Source organism: Chrysemys picta, chromosome 9, assembly GCF_011386835.1.
Source record: "Chrysemys picta bellii isolate R12L10 chromosome 9, ASM1138683v2, whole genome shotgun sequence".
Lineage (NCBI taxonomy): Eukaryota > Metazoa > Chordata > Testudines > Emydidae > Chrysemys > Chrysemys picta.
Window position 1 is genome coordinate 37,987,590 of NC_088799.1, and position 23,962 is coordinate 38,011,551.

The 23,962-nt window shown below is 39.9% G+C and overlaps 1 protein-coding gene across 2 annotated transcripts in view; it reads left to right on the forward strand.

The window, feature by feature from the left end:
* The first annotated feature begins 15,702 nt into the window (after positions 1 to 15,702).
* Positions 15,703 to 23,962, forward strand: part of PAX3 (paired box 3) — a 111,310-nt gene continuing 103,050 nt past the window's right edge. The window contains exons 1-3 of one of the 2 annotated variants that reach the window (XM_042853579.2): positions 15,703 to 15,836; positions 17,307 to 17,417; positions 20,770 to 22,727. In XM_042853579.2, coding sequence (XP_042709513.1) covers positions 22,643 to 22,727 — 85 coding nt within the window. In that variant the 5' untranslated portion in view covers positions 15,703 to 15,836; positions 17,307 to 17,417; positions 20,770 to 22,642. The remainder of the gene's footprint in view (positions 15,837 to 17,306; positions 17,418 to 20,769; positions 22,728 to 23,962) is intronic. The other variant, XM_005282530.4, reaches the window with a different exon arrangement.

A 23,962-nucleotide genomic window follows, 5' to 3' on the forward strand; every position in this document is an offset into this window, starting at 1 on the left:
TTCTGTATGATGATTGAGATGCCCAACTTCAGATACAAACATTTGAAAATTTTGGCTCTAACCTCTCTGTCCCTCAGTTAATCCATGTAAAACTGGATAGCAATACTTAGCTCCCTAACATGTGGCTTCTAAGGCTTTATTCATTACAAAGTTTAAAGCAATTTGAGGTCCCGAAATAGAAGGTGTTATAGGAGTATGTAAAGCATTTTAAATAATATTAAAAATAAATGTATGTACATTAGCTGATATATTCCCCAGTAATGTTAACTGAGGAAAAAATAAACAATAATTTAAAATATATACATTCTTATACAATTAAATTAGTGGATATGATATCCATATGTTTCTAATGCAAATATAGCATTAGTTCATCAGTATTTTTATTAGTGAAGAACCAATAATGTGCAGTTTTAAACAGTGTCATATTCTCCCAGTTGGAAGCATATGCTTCATCTCTGTATTTTCTGTTCCTTCCACAAAATTATACACCTTTGATTTTTCTATCTATGTATTTGAAAATATTTCAAAGTCAAATTAAAATGGTATTGAAACACAGACAGTAGATCAGATCTGTGTGAATTTAGAATAACTTCACTGATTTCAATAGTGTTACTCTGGATTTACACCATAGTAGTGAAGAACAGAACTCATCTGTATAAATCTAATACTATAGAATCCCAGCACTATATTTGTATACTGGATTCTCTTGAAACTACAGATTACTTATGCTAAATCTAGCCTTGATCATATATCAAGCTAAAGAAAATCCATGTGACTGAACTGAGGTATATTTATTACTATAACCATCTCAGTCCCACAACTTACATTTTTTCAGTTTTTTAAAATGTTAAATATATGGGGATGGGGGATTTGAGGGGGAATTGCCTCTGCGACACTGTCTCCACAGATCCCAGACTCCAGAGAGCGGTGTGGGGTAGGAGTAGGTGGACATATCCCACTTCAGGCCCTAGGGAGAGTCACAATACAGCCCAGCCTGTATTTCCAGTATGTTCTATGGAAACCTTTTGCTGTGGAAATCACCTTTTAAGGACTTCTGGGGGTCAGTTGTGGCCAAGGATCAGAGCAAAGCACTACGGGTTACAGCAAAAGCATGGTGCTTCATTTTGAATGGCTCTGACCTACAAGTTTCCTGGGCTATATGAATCCTGAAAGATCTTCAGAGTTTTTGGTCAGGCCTAATGGCCTGTCGTTCGGCATGGATAAACCCCTCCCCTCTCCCCTCCCTGATATGGACTCACCATGATGATTTCCTGATAGTTTTCCTCTGGCTGAGCTTCCTTTTAATGATTTTTACCATGAGGGGGGGTGATCCAAACCCCAAATTACTAAAGATTGTGGGTCAGATTTTTACACAGAAGCTTTGGAATAAATCAGTCTACTTCAGTTTAGTTTAATTTACTCCAGAGTAAAACCAGTGTGTCTGAGAGCAGAATCCAGCCCATAGATGTAGAAGGCAGGAATTAATATGCCATCTTAGTATATTAGGCCTCAGCTGGAGTATTGTGTCCAGTTCTGGTTGCCACATTTCAAGAAAGATGTGGACAAATTGGAGACGGTCCAGAGAAGAGCAACAAAAATGATTAAAGGTCTATGAAGCATGACCTATGAGGGAAGATTGAAAAAGTTGGGTTTGTTTAGTCTGGAGAAGAGAGGACTGAGGGGAGGGACACAAGAAACAGTTTTCAAGTACATAAAAGGTTGTTACAAAGAGGAGGGAGAAAAATTATTCTCATTAACCTCTGAGGCTAGGACAAGAAGCAATAGGTTTACATTGCAATAAGGGTAGTTTAGACTGGACATTAGGAAAAACTTCCTAAATGTCAGGGTAGTTAAGCACTAGAACAAATTGCCTAGGGAGGTTGTGGAATCTCCATCATTGGAGATTTTTAAGAGCAAGTTAGACACACCTGTCAGGGATGGTCTAGATAATACTGAGTCCTACCTTGAATGCAGGGGACTGGACTAGAAGACCTCTCAAGGTCACTTCCAGTTCAATGATTCTATGATCTTTTGTTTTGGTCAACACAGCAAGAGGCCAGTGCTGTGGAAGATTTTCCTCTGAGTTGATAGAGTGTTGTAAAAGGTCGTAATTTTGCCTTCTTTCCTATCTAGGGTATATGTTTACAGTCATGGAAAACTCTCACTGAAGTCAGTGGGGATGCAGGATTGTGTCCCAAATAAACAGGTGGTTTTTTTTAATTGGAAAGGGATATGTTACGTGTTAAATTTACAAGCTAAACGTTGTGTATGCTTCAGAGTAGCAGCCGTGTTAGTCTGTATCCGCAAAAGGAACATGAGTACTTGTGGCACCTTAGAGACTAACAAATTTATTAGAGTATAAGCTTTCATGGCTACAGCCCACTTCTTCGGATGCATATAGAATGGAACATATATCGAGGAGATATATATACACACACACACACATACAGAGAGCATGAACAGGTGGGAGTTATCTTACCAATTCAGAGGCCAATTAAGTAAGTGGAAAAAAAACTTTTGAAGTGATAATCAACATATCAAACTGTCTGTACTGGGCTAAGAAGTGTGAGAATACTTACAAGGGGAGATAGATTCAATGTTTGTAATGGCTCAGCCATTCCCAGTCCTTATTCAATCCTAAATTGATCGTATCGAGGTTGCATATCAATTCCAGCTCAGCAGTCTCTCGTTGGAGTCTGTTTTTGAAGTCCTTCTGTTGTAAGATAGCCACCTGCAGGTCTGTCATTAAATGACCAGACAGGTTAAAGTGTTCTCCCACTGGTTTTTGAGTATTATGATTCCTGATGTCAGATTTGTGTCCATTAATTCCTCCGCGTAGAGACTGTCTGGTCTGGCCAATGCACACAGCAGAGGGGCATCGCTGGCACATGACGGCACATATCACATTGGTAGACGTGCAGGTGAACGAGCCCCTGATGGTATGGCTGATGTGATTAGGTCCTATGGTGATGTCATCCGAATAGACATGTGGACAGAGCCGGCATCGGACCTTGCTACAAGGATAGGTTCCTGGGTCAGTGCTTTTGTTCAGTGATGTGTGGTTGCTGGTGAGCACTTGCTCCAGGTTGGGGACACACACACACACACACACACACACACACACACACACACACACACACACACACACACACACACACACACACACACACACACACACACACACCACCACCACCACCACCACCACCACCACCACCACCACCACCACCACCCCAGCTGTGGGAAGACTCAGCTTAAGGGACTTGCTCCAGCACTCAGATGTCTACCCCGCTTGGAGTACAGACCCAAATATATATTTGCCTCTTCCTTCAATGTGGAAGAGGGTATGCACAATTTCTAACTCTCCCCTCCACCCAGTTAGAAATTACATAAACTGGGTTGTATTATAAACCAGAAATAAATTTAACAACTATAGCAGGTGTATTTTAACTAGTTGAGGAGGTAGCAGACAGACCAAGGCAGGTTACTAAGAAAATAAAACAGAGCACGCAATCTAAGCTTAATACCCTAACAAAACTGGTTACATGTGAGTTCTCACCTTAAATGTGGTTCTAATAATCTTCTTCACAGGCCAGACCCCCTTCCAGCCTGGGCACAGTTCTTTCCCCCTGTTCAGTTTTAGTTGTTTCCAGCAGTCATCTTGGCTGGGGTAGCTGGGGAGAACTGAGGACCTGGATTACCTCACTCCCCACCCTTAAATAGGATTTGCATAAGGCGGGAGTCCTTTGTTTCCTAGTTTGACCCCACCCCCTTCCTTTCCAGTGGAAAGTTACAAGAACTTCCAGGTAATGTTTTAGTATCAGGTGACAAGATCACCTGACTCTGTAGGGCCTCTGTAGGGCCCCTGTAGCCTTTCTTCACAGGCTGATCCACACTGTTCACAGGAAGACTAAGCTCTTTTATAGTCCATTGTCTCTGGCTGATGGGCCATCAGCACTGTCGGGCTTTTTCATTGTTGTACCTGCAGTGTTAGCAGGGGACGGCACCCAAAGTAACATAGTTGAAATATACGTAGTCAATATTCTTAATTTCAGACACAGAAATGATACATGCATACAAATAGGATAATCATATTCAGTAAATCATAACCTTTCCAATGATATCTCACATGAGCCATCTTGCATGAAGTATATCAGTTATGTCATATTCATATCATAAGCATATTTTCATAAAGAATATGGAATGACATCACACTTGTGAAGTATCAGGGGGTAGCCGTGTTAGTCTGTATCTACAAAAACAACAAAGAGTCTGGTGGCACCTTAAAGACTAACAGATTTATTTGGGCATAAGCTTTCGTGAGTAAAAACCTCACTTCTTCGGCTGCATCACACTTGTGCACGTTCAATGGTATGTACAACAGCTAGAAACTTTTAATTGTCTTTGCTTTCTCCTTTGAAAGGACCTGAAAATATTCTGACTAAACAAACATATTGCAGGGGAGAAATTATGTTCTTAAATGTGATCTTCACATCAGTAGCCTGCCATCAGTATATAGTCACACAATATTAATTACTTAATTGCAGATATGAATATTCTAAAAGACATGTTTGTCAGAAAACCATAGTAGATTTCATATATGTATCTAATCTATTTCTAAACCTCTAAAATCTACTTACTGAACTAATTTTCTATTCCTTTGATATTACTCAAAAATCAACATGAGCAGTGACGTTAAGAATCCTTGGCAGTTACTTTTATATTCATATAAAATAAAAAATAGCCACTCTTTAGATGTTTGGCATCAAGCATAGGAGTACTCTACCAAGGTACACTTATACAAAGGTAGCAATATTGCTTTAGAACTTAAATTAATGGCCTGCATTTCCAAAAGTCACTAGTGATTTTGGGTGCTTCTATTTGCCCAGTTTGAGGTACCTTAAAGGGGTCTGATTTTCAGAAAGTGATGGATCTACAAAGGTCCTTAGGTCTTGCAATGCTCAGCATTGCAATGTATAACTTTTAGGTGCCTTGCCACCCACTGGAATCCACAGGCCTGAGTCAGGTCCTAGGTTCCATATACAATTAATGGGGAGTGTTACAGGCATAAGAATAGGATCCACAAAGGGTAGCATGCTGAGTAGGGAGCTGCATAAGCCAGGTCCCTTACTACTTTCAGGGGTTACCTCACTTCTGTCTTATGGCCCCCTTACTTCTCTCTACTGTTTAATTTAAAGCAAGCCACTTAACATCTGCTTTTTCTCTATAACTGGAACACTATGCACAATTTAGCCTATAAGAAATGCCAAGGAGAGGGGCTTAACTTGATTAATTTGTCATTTTCTCTCTTTTGGCCTTATGCATATTAATTATTTATATACAGTGGAACAGCTTCAGTAGGAGAGATTGAGACCCACCCCATGCTCCTATAGTTAAGGCATTCACCTGAGAAATGGGATACCCAAGTTCAGATCCCTATTCCATAGTAGGGGGAAGGAGACTGAATGCAGGTGTCCCACATCCTGGGTGAGAGCTCTAACCACTTGGCTAAAGGTTCTAAGAGAGGCTGCTTCCTCTTCCTTCCTTTAACTCCCTCCTTCCCCACTATTTTATGTTGGTTTCAGCATGCTCTGAAAGTGCCTACAGGATTGGGCCCCGCAGGCAAGAAAGACAGGATACTCCTAGTTTGATGATCCCACTTAGGTATTTGCGTGCCTACGCTAAGGCAACTGTGTGCGTGCTCACTGGCAGAAACTTAGGTATCTAGGGAAAATTAACCATGGAAATTCCAGCATCTAGAGATTTTAGGGCCTCCAAGGTTAGGCAGCAGCTGAACAGAGGTTTTGAGAATGTCTGTGGTACCTAAATGTTGGACCTTAAGTGGCAGTTAGGATCTCAAGTACTTTTGGGGATCTAGCCCAAAAAGCTTCATTACCCACCCTCTGAAAATCAGGCCCCTTTAGGAGCATAGGGCATAGGAACTTCCTGGGTCATCAAGTCTAGTCTCCTGCTATTGCATGCAACGCTGTCTCATAATCCTCATTCATACATTCATCAAACTCCATCTTAAAACTGGTTAATTGTTTGTCCCAATCTAACTCCTCTGATAGTTAGAAACCATCTAATTTTCAACCTTCCAGTTTCCTCTCATAAAGTAGGCTCTCTGTTTCCTTGATCATCCTAGTAGCTTTATCTGCACCAGTTCCAGTTTGAATTAATCTTTCCTGAACACGGGTGACCAGAATTGTACACAGATTTCCAATGAGATCTCATGAGTGCCTTGTACAATAGCATTAATTCTTCCCTCTCTCTGTTGGAAATACCTTGCCTGATGTGTCCTAGGCTTGCATTTGTCTCTTTCTTGGTTGTGTCATATTGATGGCTCATGGCCATCCTGCCATCTACTAATACACCTAGGTCTCCGTCTTCCCCTGCCATTTCCAAGTGAACTCCCACCATATAGCAGGAGTTCTTCTCAATAGTCCCTAAATGTGTGACCTTGCACTTCATACTATTAAATTTCATCCCACTTCTATTATTCCTCTAAAAGCCATCCAATTCTTGCTATATATCAGTCTGATCCTCCACTGTATTGACGATGCCTCCCAACTTTGTGTCATCACCAAATTTCATTAGCACACTCCTACTTTTTGTACCAAGGTCATTAATGAAAATAAGACCGATCTTGAGGAATTCCACTAGTAACCTTCCTCCAGTCTGATAGTTCACTTTTCAGCACAAACCATTTTCATTTCCTTTAGTTAGGTCCTTATACACCTTACTATTCTTGAACTAATTCCCATCTTCTCCATCTTAAATAATAACTTACTATGTGGTACCATGTCAAATGCTTTACTGAAGTCCAAAGAGATTAGATCTACTTCATTTTTCCTGTTCAAAAAGTCAGTTATTTTATTAAAGAAAGATACAAAGTTAGTCTAACGCGCTCTATCTTTGTTAAACCCATGCTGCATTTATCCCATTTTCTGTTTACCTTCATATCTTCAATTATTCCCTTCAAAATTTGTTCTAAAACTTCGTGTACTATTGAGATCAGACTAATGGGTCTTTGGTTGCCCAAATCACCTTCCCCCCCTTTCTTAAATATAGATATGGGGGGGGGGGCATGGATCAGCGTTCATGTCACACTTCCTGTCAGTACCCGGCCCAGGCCGGGGAAGCTAATGATCCAACCAGTGGACCAAATGTGATGAAGAATCCTGGTCACATGCCACTTAAGGCACTTTGCGCATACACTAAGAAGAAGAATATAGGTATGACATTAGCTATTCTCCAGTCATACAATACCACGCTCAAATTAATAATTTACTAAAAATAATTGCTATCAGACTTGCAATTTCATGGGCCAGTTCTTTTTGTATTCTGAGATTGAGATTATCCAGTCCCCCCGATCCCACAATTTGAGCACATTAAACTCTTTGAATTTTGCTTGCACCTTGTTTCCATTTCTGTACATTCATTCCTGTTAGCCATTCTCCTCCTGCCCCCTCCACCCTCATTGTCATCCTTATTGAAAACTGAGATAAAGTATTCATTCGGTTTTGGGACCATACATAGATTATCCTTAATCTGCAACTCATCCTTACTGCACAGTGGCTCCACTTCTTTTCTTGTCCTTTAAAGTGTCTCAGATTGGGCAACCAAAATCACAAGTCACTTCTGAAATTATTTATTTATTGGCTACATCTATGCTTTGGGAAACTATTAAACAACTATTTCCTTCTACTGATACAATTTCTTGTTTGTATATTTTGGATCATAATGTGTATTGTAAATCCATTTGTTGCTCACATCGATGTTCTTTCTTATTTTAAGGTCCATGTCCTTTGTCAGCAAGTAACACTCAGTTTGGTCCAAAGTCAAAATTCCCAGTGGAAGTAGGATTGAACCCTTATTTTGTCTAAAATAGTATAAAATCTCTGGAGATTGAAATTACTTTATCTGACAAGTGATCAAAAAGATACAGAGCCACTTTCACATATACAGCCACCTTAATTAAACTCTCAAAGATACAAATTAATGTGCTTTCCCAGGTCTCTTGACTTTGACTAACTTCTTACTGAAATCAATGAGAGCTTTGCCTATATGCATACTGAAGAATATTGCCCGGATTCCTTCTGCTGACCTATAACAAATATATTCTAGATCACAGAAAGTCAATTTACATTGCTAAAATAATTGACTGCCACAAGACACCTAAATACATATTTGTATTAACCCCAAGTCACTTTACCACATCAGACACATGAGCAGATCCCTACAGCTGGTTACAATATTGCATAATAAAAGCACACAGTTACACCAGCTATATGCAGGTCCCTCTCATCCTACAAATATGAATGAGTCAGGAGATGTGGTTTCAATGTAATTGTCCCTTCACCCAGTTACATCATAGTCACAATTTGTAGTGGTGCAGGGTACTGAGCTGCCCAAAACAATAGTCTGGTTATATAATACAACAGGGTTGCAACTAGGGTGACCATATGTCCCATTTTGGCTGGGACAGTCCCTTTTTAAAGCCCTGTCCTGGCCGTCCTGACCTTTTTTTTTTTTTTTTTTTTTTCAAAGTGGGCATTTGTCCCATTTGCTCTTACTGACTTGATCAGTTGGCAAGAGCAAATGGGGAAAATGCCTAGTTTTGTCAAAAAAGGGGGGTTCAGTGTAGAGGAACATGCGGGGGGGAGGTGATGCCAGCCCCGTGCAGGGGGGAGGCAGGGCTTGAGTGAGCAATGACCTCAGCCTCACCCGGGGGGCAGGCAGGACTAGGACGAGTGGCTCGGCCCAACCCTGCGCAGGGAGGGGGGCTCTGGCGAGCGGCTTGAGCTAGCCCTGTGTGGGGAAGGGGGCTTGGGCAAGCAGCTTGCACCAGCCCAGCGGGGGTGGGGGGACGGGAGGAGGGGAGGCTGCTGAGGCAGGAGGGAAGGGCTCAGGCCAGTCCCGCGTGGTGTCCCATTTTCCCTTTGGGAAATATGGTCACCCTAGTTGCAAATTGTAGAGCAGACTGGATCTTCATTATAACTGAGTTCCTTGACTTCCATGTTATGTCTGTGGTCACACTGCAAATTCTCCTTCTCTCTGTTGTATTTGAGCCATTTAGAAACTGGCAATACTGTATTTGGAAGAGGTGGTCACAACAATGGACATACAGCCCTCTGTATATATCTAGGAAGATATACGTAGGCATGTGTGATTCTTGATGCAGAAGTGATATTTATTGGTTTACTTTAAAGAGATGGACAAAAACTGGGGCTCAGTTTGGTGTGTGTTTCCTATTACAATACCATGATCTGAAACTGCCCCTCAACTTTGATGCAGAACTGAACCCAGGCTTATTTTTCAGATGTAGTTCACATGCAGCATCTCTTCATCCCATCTTTCTATCCTATTTAGCATGTTGTGTAACAAAAACAAGAAAGATTTTATTTCTTTTTCCTTTAACTTTTTATATCCAGTAAAACCTCTGTACACCCATAGTACAATTTTGAAGTTTTATTTTCTTTGTTATTTACAATGGTTGAAATTTGCAAAAATTGTTCATTTGGGGGAATCTCAAGCAAGCAAAACTCCACACTGCCATACAGAGAGAACTATTTAAATTTTAGAGGTATAATTAGGACCTTTATGACTTACAAAAATGTGAAGGGAAAATTTAATTTAGTCTTAGCACCACATTTTAAATAAAACTTTTTTTGATTAGCGGGCAATATTAGTCCATGACAAACTATTTTTCTTGTATCAGTTGGAAACTCATTAAAAAAATTGGGTGGAATTACTTGAAATAAATATAATAAAAACCCTACTCTTACCTCTATTCAGGTAGTAAACATGGTTACATTTTCAATACCCATTTACATCCTCTCTTATGTATTACTGCAATAGATAAATGAAATGGGAAATGTGTTCCATGCTAGTGTTGCTTGAAATTATTTCTACTTCACTTCTGAGGGAGAGGGAAGACTAGGAGAGTTTTTTAGGTTAAGATCTATATAAGTATTTTTAAGGATGGTAATTTAGTCATGTTCCAACAGTCGTGGATCAGGTGTGTGTCTTTTATCTTCACTTTGCAATATTGTTTAAAAACTTATGCAGCATAATCATGAAGTTCTTACTTAGTTTTTACTCAGGCAATGAGAGTTTTGTTATTGATATCAATGGAAATTTTGCTTAAGAAAGGATTAAGAAAATCAGGGTTTGACCCATATCCTGAGTGTCTGAATAGTAGATTAATACATTTATCTGCCACTTTGGGAGTCTCCAGATTATATGCTGCCATCTGAAAATAAATCTGAAGGCGCTATCTTAAATAGACTCAACTTCTGGGGATGAGCATGCTGTTAAAATCTAAATAGAAGTATGCATCTCACAAAACCATTATGTGGTTCATCGTCACTGGCAGCCTTGGCTCAAGGAATAGCAAATGAGCCATCAGGATGGAAGGGCCTTTGCAGAAAGAACTATGTTAGGAATCTTGTACTGCATCTGTTCATATTATTCTTGACTCACACAAGCAATATTAGGTCAAGAGTCAGCAAAACACTTAAGCACATGCTGAAATCCATCTCCACTCAACAAAGCACTTAAGCACCTGCTTAAGTTTCATTGAAGTTACCTACTTAAGTAGTTGTGTTTAAGTAGGATCAAGTCCTTAATTCCTTATAAAATTCACAACTCCCTAACCCCAACCTCCAGAAAGAATAACTGAGGTGTATTGTATAAGGATGAAAAGTCTTGCCTCCTATATAGTAAATGTGGTGTTTACTATGTTCATAAGAGAGGCAAAACATAACTTCTGAAAGCAAGCACTTTGCATTTTTAGTGCCCCTCTTTCAGCTAAGGGGGAAAGGAGAGAGACAGGTGGGCACCGATTCTTCCAAAGTTACTAATGAAATGAATAGGTGAAGTAACCAGCACTGGATTCTGAATAGATGTTGCCGGTGCTCTCTGCTGGCCAATTAATAAATAAAACAATATTTCATAGCATCTGGGTCCAATCCTCCAGCCTCTGGGATTTTGCCACTTATTCTAATGGGTTCAGAATCAGCCCCCTTTTCTCAGAAAAATGTAGGTTATCTCTACTTTTACTAAAAAAAAATCCTGCTCTCTGGGTAAAAGGGATGAGAAGTGGGGGAAAGTATTACGTTTAAATTTCAATCTTCTTCCAAAGGGAAAGAGGTGTGTTCTGAGATCAGAAATGCAGGTGTAACTTGGGGGTTGTTTTTTAAATTAGCTGAGGGGATTGTCTTCTGTGAAAAGCTGAAATCACAAACGAGAGCAAACCTGATCCAATCAGCTCAGGAAGTAGAAAGTCCAGCAACAAAAATCCAGTTGTCTGGATTACAGAATTAACCCTTTAAAACGTGTGCTGCTCAGAAGACAGAAGAACACAATATATATATACAAGAAAAAAATGCTCCACATTAGCAAATACGTTGTGTTGTACTTTTAGGATGATCCAAACATTATTTGCTTTATATATTAATATTAAAGTTATGAAATTGTCTCTTATGGTATTTCAATTATGTTGGGTGGGGAAAGAGCTCCTATACTATGACATCTATGTAGCATATATTAGATGTTCTGAAGTGCATTATACATTCTAAAACAACCACATAAGGTGTTACTCAAAAGTGACAGTACCACTTTTTTATGGCTCTGAAAATATTCCTTGGTCATATAAATAGTTTGTTTATATCTGTGATACCCATGATAAATTAAGTATCTAAATAACCAGGAAAAGGGGAGAGAACAAAACCTCTGTGACCATTCCTGGTTACTACTGTTCCCTACAATTCCGGTTTTAAAAGGCAACTTGAATAAGTAAGTCTCCCTTACAACGAGCAAGCACTCTTTTCAGATGAACATAGAGGTTCCTTCAGTAGAGGAGACACCGGGCCCGATCCTGCTCCCATTGATATTAATTGCGCCAAATACCCTCTCAGTGCGAGGATGATCCAACCCTCAGTTCGTGTCTGAGAGCAACTCAGCCCAAACTAACTCTTGGGAATAATATTTGGCAGGAGCGGGTTTCTTCCTCATATCAGGAGGCCTTTCCCCCTTTGTTCGAGCTAAAACGGTCTGAATCTGTTGCGGTGGGAATAGGTGTGATGACAAGTCGGACTGTTGTTAGAGCAAGAGGAAAGAGATCTGTTTAGTAGAGAAGGGGGTATTTTCTACTTGGTCATTTCATCGCTGTCCATTTTGGAACAGGACGTCGAAAAGAATACCAGTGAGTGGCTTTCTTGTGAGTCAGACTTTTTCTTTAGTTTTAACTCCCTTTCATGATGTCTTTTCTTCTTTTCTTATGGTCTCCCAGTTAGTTGTACTAAAGTAAACATTTTCAATTACTTCTTGATTTAGGGCCCACAACCCCAATGTGTTTTTTTTTTAAATTTAGTTTTACCTATGTGGATTCCTACAGAGAGAGAGAGAGACTCAAACAACAAAGCTAACAGGAATTAATGAACAAATTACTTTCTTTGCTTTGGAGTATATATTCTGTATTTGGGTTATTAAATGCTGTCAATATGTGTCATATTAAAGGGTTCCTTGTATATTTCCCCTTCCCATAAAAAAGAATCAGACTTTTAGCTGCTAGTCTGCGTAATGATTTTGTAATATATCGCTGAAGAAATCCCGGTGCCAGCTGCAGTCGGAGGGTACGTCCTGGGCCCACTGAAGTTAATGGCAAGGCTCCCATTGACTTCATAGGACCAAGATTCCACCCAACAGGCCGAAAACTTTCAGTTCCGCCTAGTGCCAGTCCATACAGGGCCAGATGCTGATCTCAGTTATATGGCAGTGACCGCAAACAAATTAAAAGCGGTAGAAATGAGATCAGCCGGTATCCTTTACGTTTGCCAAACACCTATGGAACAACTGCAGCGGTAATACTCTGCTTTAGACTATTTACTTGGCGTCTAGTCTAGACTATCTACTCTGTCCAAACTGTATACTGTGCCACTCAGGGTGAATGAAGCAACTTTGTTTCCGCGGTGTAAAACTGCAACAAGCCTATATCAATTCTTCATATCGAAGTGGTCTTTTCTTTTTCTGTTCTAAATCGATTTTGATCCAGTTCATCTTTAAAAGAGTAAGTGGTGAAATCATATAGCTGTAGGCGACATACAGATTAATGAATTCAATGTCTCTGCTAGAAAGACCGCTTTCCTCTTAAAATTTCTGCCTGTGGCATGTCATAGAAAAATCATTCCTGTACCAGTATAACATGGCAGCGACTCTTTCAAATGAGGGGTTGCAAACTCTTTTAGTACTTATTACCTGTTGGAAAACCTGGAATGCTTAAACATGGATTTAAGCTAAATTAGGCATAGGTAAAAAGAGCCAGATGTATTCCTCGTGTTTCTTTAGCTGTTATGAAAATCACTTGTTCTGAATACAAACGCATTTGATCAAGCCTCGAGTGTATAATGCTTTGTTGCAATAAAAACCTTATTGAAGTCTATTGCGGTACCGGAAAAATGAATCGTCATTCCTGGTGTTACAATTAATAGGAAAGTAAGTAACAAGGATTAGAACGTTCATTTCAAAATGCCATTATTACAACTTCGGGTGGATGTTGGTTAACGTTTTTCGTCCATACATTTCTCGTTTGTATAGATGAAATCCTATTTGCCAGATACAGATCTATAAGGCGGGTGCGGTAATCTACGACATACCTGCGGTATGAAATGAAAAGGGCCTTGATTTCCTGATGGCTCACTTTTTTCCCCCTCTGAGACTAGTCAAAGTTCAGCTCAACTCCATCTTTTTAAAATGCTAATTCCTCCGATTTATTTGCAACCAACCAACCATTCCTCCTCCTATTTTCCCTACTGGATTTACCTTGCAGTTTCACCCACATGAAGAAAGCCATCAATATTAGTAGCTAGTAAGATTTTACAATGCTGTTTGTACAAAGGTTGCCTTTCCTCCCACCAAGTACGACGCCAGTGCAGATGGAATAAATAACAAAAATTCAACAAGTTTTTATTTCAACATCCTGCCCCTTTAATACTTGCTTGGGGTAAATTAGGCTTCGTTGGACGTATTTTTCTGCAAAAAATACGCGCAAATTATGAGATAAATTGGATCTCTTCGGAGAGTGCTTTCTGGAGCAAATCTTTCCTCCACTCCAGGGTGCAAAAGCAATAAAATAAGATCCTTTAAAACAGAGAGAGTTTGGACAGCAATTTCAGGGTTTCCAGCTCATGGATCCCATTACAGGCTAAGAAGAGACGTGCTCTCTCTTAACAGATTTTAAATGGAGGGGGAATATTAACATTATTCTCTACCCGTGCCTATCAGCAATAAGATAATAGATGCACCTCTATACTCACCCCAAAAGGTATTTATTATTATTAAGTGGCAGCTGTAGTATCGTTTACTGGAGGATCTGGTAATAATCAGAAAGGTGAGGAGTTGGCGAAATACATGTTACATTTATTGCATTTTTTTTTAAGATTCTAGAATGAGATTGGTCCTGTCATTTGTAGGGTTAAGTGTTTCAGGGCTCTTTCAATAATAATCCCTCTCAACTACATGGAATCGGGTTTCACAATGAAGACAGAAATATTGACAAGGAATCGACTCCCAAATTCATTTCATTGTTCCAGTAGCTACCTCTGCCAGGCAGCCAACAATTACATGTCCCTTTTGCTGAAAGAAAGGGGCCCTCAGAGAATTTAGAGCTACAGTAAGTCGTCTTCTTACTACTCTTATTAACCTTTATTTCTCAATCCCTGTTTATTGGAAGCCGTGAAGCCAGGTTCAATGGAGTTTCTTCGCAGTGTCACTGAGACCAGAATATTGGCCATATCAGCGTAAAGTGAAGACACACATTTATATTCTGATGAATCCAACTCTCTCCCAATGACACCTGGCAATAACAATAGAGTCCTATTAGATCAATTGAGAATTTAGACAATTATTCAGTCGTCTTTTATTTTATTTCCTCCTTTTCATGGTAAAAGTGTAAACACTGGATGTTGTCCAAATGTGCTCCATTGATACCATATTGTACTGAGCTCTACAGATGAAAAAAAATACCTCCTTCCCCCACCATCACAATAAATAAATAAATAAACCTAGCATTGCCTTCTGGAACCAGCTGCCTCTGATTCAGATGGACTCGATTTTAAATTGAATTAAAGGTGTTCTCCGCATAAATTCAGTCCCCATCTTCACCCCGCGCGCGCACACAAATTCCATGGCCCAGTATGAAAATATTTCCTTTTACAAACAGCTGATCATTCTATTTCCATTTTTGAATGTCCTTTCACCCCACTCCATGTGCTGATCTCTTTGTACACCTGCCGCAGCCTCGCGCTCCCCCCGCCCCCAAAGGTAAGTGTTTTATAGCTCTCTATTCAAAAACTAACTTGCTATTTTACAAACACCTTTAAATTTCGTGAAATCAACTAACTGAAAAACTGGAGCAAAGACGGCGCTGAGACGTGTGGATGCGACATAAAAGCGATGGAATAAACTTCAAAGGTTTCAGTGGTGACTTTTCAACCTTTATTTATGTGCCTATTAATGCAATATCCATCACGTAGATATACATCTTTATCCTTTAAACTGATATGCTGGGAATCAATTAGATATGCAGATTACATTTCATAAGTTTCCAAATGTTAATCTTCCTGGCCCTTTGCTGTTAATTTTTTCTCCAAATGGTATTATGTTTCGGGGGGAAAATGTCCTTCAAACAATTAATCTTTAGGCTACTTGTCTCCAAATATTTACTAAGGCTGAAGGCAAGAAGGCTCTCTGGAGTTTGGGTCCCTTTTTGGTCACGTTTCTCCCAGACAGGACGAAGCAAAGGGGGGACAGTGTGTCCGCCAATGGATACCACAGAGGTAATCTTTATATGTTTGATATTTTACTAAGCTTTAGTGGAGCTGTTAACCCAGCATGGGGATTTTAAAAACCAGATCATACCCAACCACTCCAAAGGGAACATGTCACTTTGTAATTCTTTCATAGACATGTTGTCTCTTGCAACTTTCTCCCATTGCTTTGCACTGTCTTGAGCAGATATGAACAACACTTTAGAACATACACACACTTCACAGCTAGGGGCTTTCCAGTGCAGTTCTTTGTAATGTGTAGAAAAACAACGATGTTGCTGTTGGTTGGTACTGTTGTGTTTTTTAAGATTTATTTTCTTCTCGAGAACGGGAAAATCTGTCAAGTCTTTGGTTTCTCTTCAGCCCAATTGTAAATTTAAACGATGCTCCCTTGTTTCGTTTTTCGTGTCCACTGCTATGGATATTCCTTTGGTTAGCGTTATGGTGTTACTGTCTGAAGCCTATAAAATGCAGATACCCTGGTGCGCGTGTATTTGCTATGGCAATTGCCTAATTCTAGAACCAGAGGGAAGTCCTACATTTCCGATCTCATCCAGTAGTCCACTAATCATTACCTTTTGCATAGGATAGCATTTATCTTTCCCTGGGGACCTTTCATTTTTATTTCTCACTAAAGACCAGATTCTGCCACATTTACCTACCTTGAATAGTTCTTTACTCCACAAGTAAATATCAATGACACCGTTTGTAAAGTAAATTTCTACTATCATGCGAGTAAGAGCGCCAGAAGCTCTAAATTGCTTTATCTTTTTATTTGTAAATAGCAACAGTTGTTGTAGACCCTTTGCTGCGGTGTTTTTTTTTTTAAGGGAAGAGATTGGATTATGAATAGTTTCAGCTGGTTTGTTAGTGAAATTTGTTGGTAGATTGTAGAAGTTTCTTAATTTTCACTCCACATTACACCATGTGTCACATTATATCTATCTATCTATCTATCTATGGATATTCTACATTTTATTTATATGTGATGGAAAAATATGTAGTCCAAAGTGTGAGCCAAAGAAAATTTGAACATTTTTACAATACGAATCCCAAATTACTGGTCTCTCTTTGAAGTTGATCTTCAGTAAGGTTTTATAGCTTGCAGTAATGTGTCCTTAATTCTGTTCCAAAAGGGTCGATATTTGTTCAACTGAGCCTGCTTCTGATTCTACCGAGTAAAATGTATTCCCTTAACCAACAGCCAAACACTTTCAGTCGGGGCTTCTAATTCTTAATGTATCAGAATAATGTCCAAGATCAAAGTGCATCCTTTTCTCTGTGAACCTTAGCTTCTCCTTAGCTAACCACAGAAAATCCTCAACACCTGGTTTGGAACATCCTCAAATCAAGAAAAAGATGCATCCTTTATCCAAGATATATGGTTGCAAACTTCCAAAGCAGAAATTCCCTAGCTGGAAACAAAGCACCCTCTGTGCCCAGAGTTATGCTTTCTTTTATTTTGTCTGTTATTACTAGATACACAAAAAGAACAAAACAACAGGCATGGGAGGGGAGGGGCACAGGACTCTTTTCTACTAAAAATCGACCAACAAAACCAGCAGCAACAACAAAATCTTCAGGCATCAGGTAAGGTAGAAACCATCAAATTCCTTTTTGTGAAAAAAAGTGGCTAGATTCAAAATAATCGGGACAGAAAGATGTCCTGCTCCTTTATGAATAATTTAGAACTACAATTCCACGTATGAATTTGTCTCTAGAAATTATTGCCTGCTTTGCAATCGAATATATTGTCAAAAATATCAACTAAAGACAAAGTGCAGCATGAAATCTACCTAACGGATTCTTTCTTTCTTTCTTTCTTTCTTTCTTTCTTTCTTTCTTTCTTTCTTTCTTTCTTTCTTTCTTTCTTTCTTTCTTTCTTTCTTTCTTTCTTTCTTTCTTTCAAACATGATCCAAAATTAATTTACACTTAAGATAAATTTTGCCACCGTGGAAGTAGTTGTATGGTGAATTCACGCTAAACAAGCTTCATGATAAATACGAATAATAGCAATTCACACTACATTTGGAGAGCCCCGAAAACATTATAATTGATTTTTTGTAATAGAAAAGAAAACAGTACTGTTATCATTCATAAATAATTGCCTCTGTTCCTAATAGCTCTAATTTTCACTGCCCATTTGATGTGCTGCAGGTTTAATATACAGCATTTACTAATCCAATTAAAAGTGCACCTGGCCTGGAAGGGCTTTGTAATTAGCAGGAGTATTTTTAGCTATTTCCACTAGAAAACCGTGAAATCCTCTCTGCTGGACTAAAGACTCTAATATGGGGGGCTAGGCATTCATGTCTAATCATTTTGCCTGGAAGTTTAACAGTTCCTGTGCAGGAGAAGATGAGGGACTATTTTGACTTTTGTGACATTGATATCCACGAGCCAGAACCTGCAAATTCAGGCAAAACTCCCAGGGCAAGTGGGTTTTAAATCATTTTCACACTTTGTAGATTTGATCCTGTCCCATTCGAGACAACGGGCATTTTTATATTGTCTTGAATGGGAAACAGGATAGAACCCGGTGTCTATAACATATCCGGAAGGGCCCGATCCTGTCCCCATTCAAACCATAGAGCACTGCCATGGATTTCAGTGGCCGCAGGATCGGGCCCCGAGTTAATGAAACATTTTCATTTCCCTCCTACAAAGCACACGGTTGTTACGTGCGATATGAGCGAGCGGGAGGCTCCACATTTTATGCTGACCATATTATTTCTGAATGAAAAATGCCTCCAGAGAGGAACTATAGCAAGTAAAGAGTCAGCATGTACATTACCCTTGAAATGCTATATTGCCTTTACTTCACATGAATGGAGCGTCTTGTTATTCCTCTTTTCCTTTCTATTTCGTAACTTTCTGGTTTGTGGGGCAATTCTGAATCCCCGTGAACCCGCTTAATTGTGTGCCATGAAAGAAGCGTCTGATTGAATAAGAAAGACCTGTATATTCAACAATTTTCCATGCATGATATAGGAAGATTGGGTCTGTTTCCTACCATGGGAAAATATACAGCCGTATGACTCTGAGGTGCAAAAGGCACTAAGATCTATAACATGCTCGCCCCCCCATTTCTCTCCCCCCATTTCTAGAAAATAAATCTGTTTCTTGGAAAACACTGCCGGGACTTAACCTTTGCAGAGGTTTCAAACTGCACGCAGGCTTGGGGCGGTGTTGCTCACTGGAGATCACTTTTTAAGCCTGTGGGCCCTAAAGGGTACTAGTTTTCCAATTAAAAGCTCCGACTCCAGCCAGCCTCTCCCTGCTTTATGTAACTCTTGGGCTCAGACTCACTTAAACGGAGCCCTGACATTGCGGAGAGAAGGGGACTAACGTTTCTGGGACAGAGGCCCAATTTACTGCGGCTGGCACAACCACAACAGCAACAACTGGTTTCCTTGCTAGGAAAGGCTCCATAATATGCCCCGGAGATGGGGCCTGGCTAGGCAGGGAAGATGAGAGGAGAGTTTTATCCTGTGGTCCCCGAAGTGGCTGGGTGGGTATCAAGTCCAGTTCAGTTTGCCATGAACAGTGACGTTCTACACCAAGCCAGAAAAGGCAGCGACTGTCATAGAGGAATAGAGATTATGTTAGTTATCGATAGAGAGAGAACATGGAGCGATTTACTAGCAATGTGTTTGGTCAGATAACCCCTTTAGCCAATCCATTTAGCGTCCCCAACTTGCACGCAGAAGGGTAGTGACTTGAGCTAGTTTCTACATTAACACAAAATCATGGGCTAGGGTTGTATGAGGTAAGTGGAAGTTAACACTTCTGGGGTCTAATTCTACCGGCTTTGAAGTCAATGGCAAAAATCCCCTTGACTTCAACGTGAGCGAAATCGGCCCCTGAACTGTGTATATTTTACCGAAGCAATGACTTTCAGCAAATGCATCCCGGCCCACGAGGGCCTGGGATTCTACCTATCTCCCGATAACAGCTGTAAAGCTATCAGGAGTCACCACTACGTCCATATACACTCACAGGGCAGTGACAAAAGGAAAAATAAACATACTGTGGGGAAATGAAACAATGTAGTTCACTCATTTAACACCTATCATTGAAGTGCAGCTACTATCAGTGAGTTACCACCATCTTATTTCTAAAACAGAGAGTGGTACCATATTATATCGTGTATACATGGATTCCTATATCATACTACACACTTAGGTTCCAGATTCAGGTGTCAAAATTATTGTGCTGTACTTTATCAGCAGTGTGGCAATAATATCTGTATGCACTTTCCAGTTTCAGGTCTCTGTAATGTACAACTGCTGGTGAGGTCACTACATTGAAATCCTCTATGCTATGAAATATTGTAATCTATTTGCTATTGAATATCTTAATCCGCATGCACACACTTTTAGCTCTAGATTTTTTTTCAAGCACGATTCAACTTTTAAAACCAAGCAATATATTTCCGGCATATTCATTCTAGGAATCTAAAATTAAATGGCAAATCATGTGGCCTAAATTAAACTTTTGGAAACTTTCTAGACAAGCTACACATTTCAATGTTAAAACATCTTTATATTAGTGTGTGCATTAAAATCATGACCACAAGTGAGCATTGTAATGTATGGGGAATATAAATAGCTATTTAAAAACAGAATAATTTGATAAACATTTCTCCAGGTTTTTTCAGATGCAGTTGCAGTTTTCCTCTCAGTATTTTAGGTATACATAATAATTAAGATACTTTGATAGTAGAAAAATATATAAAATAGTTTTAAGTATGCAAACTTTTATTAGTAACCTCTTTTCTTTTCTTTTCTTTTCTTTTCTTTTCTTTTCTTTTCTTTTCTTTTTTAAAGGTTTTCCTACCGGCTCTGTTCCCAAATGTCGGAGTCCAGAGAGGTTTAATAATTTGTATATGATGCATTTTAAAAGTGATCTAGTTTCTTTTATTTTCTTTCTGATATGCAGGGTCTGAGAGCGCAGAATCAACAGCCTGGAAGCTCGTAAACATCTAGGAGGCAGATAACTAATCATTATGGCATTTGCGTGACTTTAGTTTAAATTACTGTCTATTTTTTAATGATGATAGCATCAATGCAGGGCTCTTTCTTCAGATCTTCCACTCTAAACTACCTTCATTTTGCTGCCTAAAACTCTTTTTACTGTGCCCTTTAGTTTTCACTGAGTAAAGTCTGAGACCTGTGGCTTCTTCGTTGTTTATTTTATTTTGCGGGATGATTTAGCTTATTAGTTATAGATTTTTAAACTACCATTAATCCCCAAAGTGAACGGAATCAGCCACAGAAAAATCCCCAAATCGTAAAGGGAAAGGGGAAACTTTAAGCCTAGAACTCATTGTTTCCTGTATTTCAAAGGGGGGGAAACCTGAACGATTCTCATCCTTTTGATTGATTAAGGTCTTGAATAACTTGAGGCTCGAGAGTGACAGTTACTGAATAGACTATTGCAAATAAAGAGCACTGTGCAAAGCCGGGCTGGCACTTCAGAGTGTAAAGGAGGCGAGTTTGCTGGCACTTACCAAGTTATAAATAAAAGGACATGCACAATAGTACCTTCTTTAAGGACAGACAGTCTTTACAACACTCCTGGCGTCATATCCTGCTGTGGTCACTTCAGCTCCTAGTCAGACTTTACTTCTTTTATTTTTCCAGCAGTTTAGTTTGAATACTACAATAAATTCCTGGGAACAAATGCTTGTTAGCAAGACTTACTTTAACACACACACGGATAAATATATAATATAGGGCCACATTTTGCCATCCGTTCTTAAAGCAGAAATTCCCAGTGGGAACAATGGATACTTCTGCTTAAAAACCGAATAGCACCATTTGCTCCAGAGATTTTATTCTCCATTGCTACCGATTTCAGCGAAAAGAGAAAGCGAGAAAGACAAGGAGAGAGAGGACAGTTTTATTCCTCCCTTCACACATTCTCAGAGAAGATGTGCTGGTGGAAATAGGCAAACAAAGAACTGTATCAATAGAAACACAACTTCCCCTTTAATTTCTCGCAGGCTGTTTGACCAGGACAGCATACAGCTGTACGTCTACAATCCCTCAGGAAAGAAAAGGTGACCAGAGAGACCGACTTCAAGAAATGCAAGTGTCTGGTTGCTTCCTTATTGTAATCTCCTTCAAGTGGCATTGTGCCAAGACAGTTGTAAAAGGAATGAACAGTTTCCCCACTGAAGGCTGCTTTCTCCCCTGCTTTTGCATTTTCTCCTGTCCAGCCATTCTATGAAAGGACACTTTATCAAGGGAAGAGGCAATGCCTGGGTCACACTCCTAGATTGAGGCCTCGATTGTAATGATGAGAAGAGAAAGTTGCAGATTTCACCCAATCAGCTCCTGTCTTCTCCAGACGGGACAGTCTCCCTGCTGGCCAATCGCAGCTCAGAGATCCTGATGAAGCTTTGGGGGAAAGAACTAATAAATACTCCAGAGCGGAGTTCCTTTCACTCTGTATCAACAACAGGAAGAAATCATTCCTGCCACCCCCTCCCTTTTCATATCAAAGTGCGCTCATCTTCACACAGTGGCCAGCAGCCGCCTGAGCTCTTTCCCGCGACTTGTATGCAAGTTTCCCTTCGTCGCCCCAAACTTTGTTTCCCTTTCTCCTTTTTGTCTCTCTCTCTCTCTCCCCTTTGCTTTGGGATATCACGTCTTATTGACAAAAGGAGAGCAAGTCGTTCCCCCCTCCCCAACTTCCCCCTCCCTTTTTTCCAGGACTTTCCCTTTTTCAGTGGGATCTATTGCCAGAGCTGATCTCTCGTATATCAGCATTCACCTGGATATAGTATTAAAGTAAAGCTGTATACAACATGACAACTCTAGCTGGAGCTGTCCCAAGAATGATGCGACCAGCTCCCGGGCAGAACTACCCTCGCAGCGGATTTCCATTAGAAGGTAGGAATGCTCTCTAGCTGTATAATGAATTTTCAAACCCGTATGTGTCTGTGTGTGTGTGTGTTCAAACCTGTGTGTGTGTTGCTGAGAAACGTTCCCCCCCCCCATGCTGTGCACTAGTTACTTAGATTAAAACACAAATTAGAACTGCAACTGCACAAGGTTAGAGCTAGAAAAAACTTTTAACAACATGGAAAAGTGACTGCACAAAAGGACTCCCTCACAATTTATGCACACACATATAATATACATTGTTTGCATTATCTTTCACCACATAAGCAAAACACGGATTCTGTTTTGAAGAAGGCAGCGTTGCAAATTAGAGCCCCAGAATAAAGTTGGGGGAGATCCTATTGATTGTCAGGGGTTCTGTCTTCTTAATCTTGGGACCCAATCCTGCACCCCTTACTCAGACAAAACTCCCACTGATACCAATGGGAAGTTAGCCTGAATAAGGACTGCAATATCCGGCTCTAAATCTCTTCAGCTTCTCGGCAAGTTTAAGGACGGTAATACTTTAAAAAAGTGCAACGGACTTTTAGACACCAGTTCACTTCCCCTATCCCCCTGGAGTAGAGTCTCTCAAACTGTTGTTCCGTATTAACGTTTCTGTAAAAACGGTTAAAGGGGCGAGCGATGAGGGGTGAAACTAAAAGAAAAGGAGACACCAGGAACCCAATTTTAGAGTCGCGGAAGAATAATAACAGGAAGCAGGTTAGAATTGTATATTCCAAACTCTTTAAAAGATTCTTCCGGAAGTTTTATGTTTTCCCCCCTTTTCACTTCTACCAGGAGCCCATTAGTAGCGGCTAATTAAAGTAGATAATTAAAGTCTTTCCAATAGTAAATGATGGAGAGTGTAACAGGTGAAAATTTTACGCTGGTTTTCTCCTGCAGTCTGTTTTACAGATAGATTAGATTAGATTCACAAAATCCCGAAATTGTCAGGGGTCTCAGTTACCCCTCTAACTGGAAGGGCCGAGTGGTACCTATGTAACTAACATGCGAATAAGATGTGTCATCTGGCTCCTGAAGTTGCTTCTGGAAATAGGTTCCCACTAGCACTTAATATTTCCTTTCTCTGAAGGCGCTCTGTTGATAAATCTGAAACATTATTTAACTGTTGTGCGAAGATGACTCTCAGCTGTCAGGCACTCCCAGGGTTTCTAACCATCACAGATCTGTCCAGCCAGGCAACCTAGCACTAAACTGGCGCAAGGATGGGAGCGGATGAA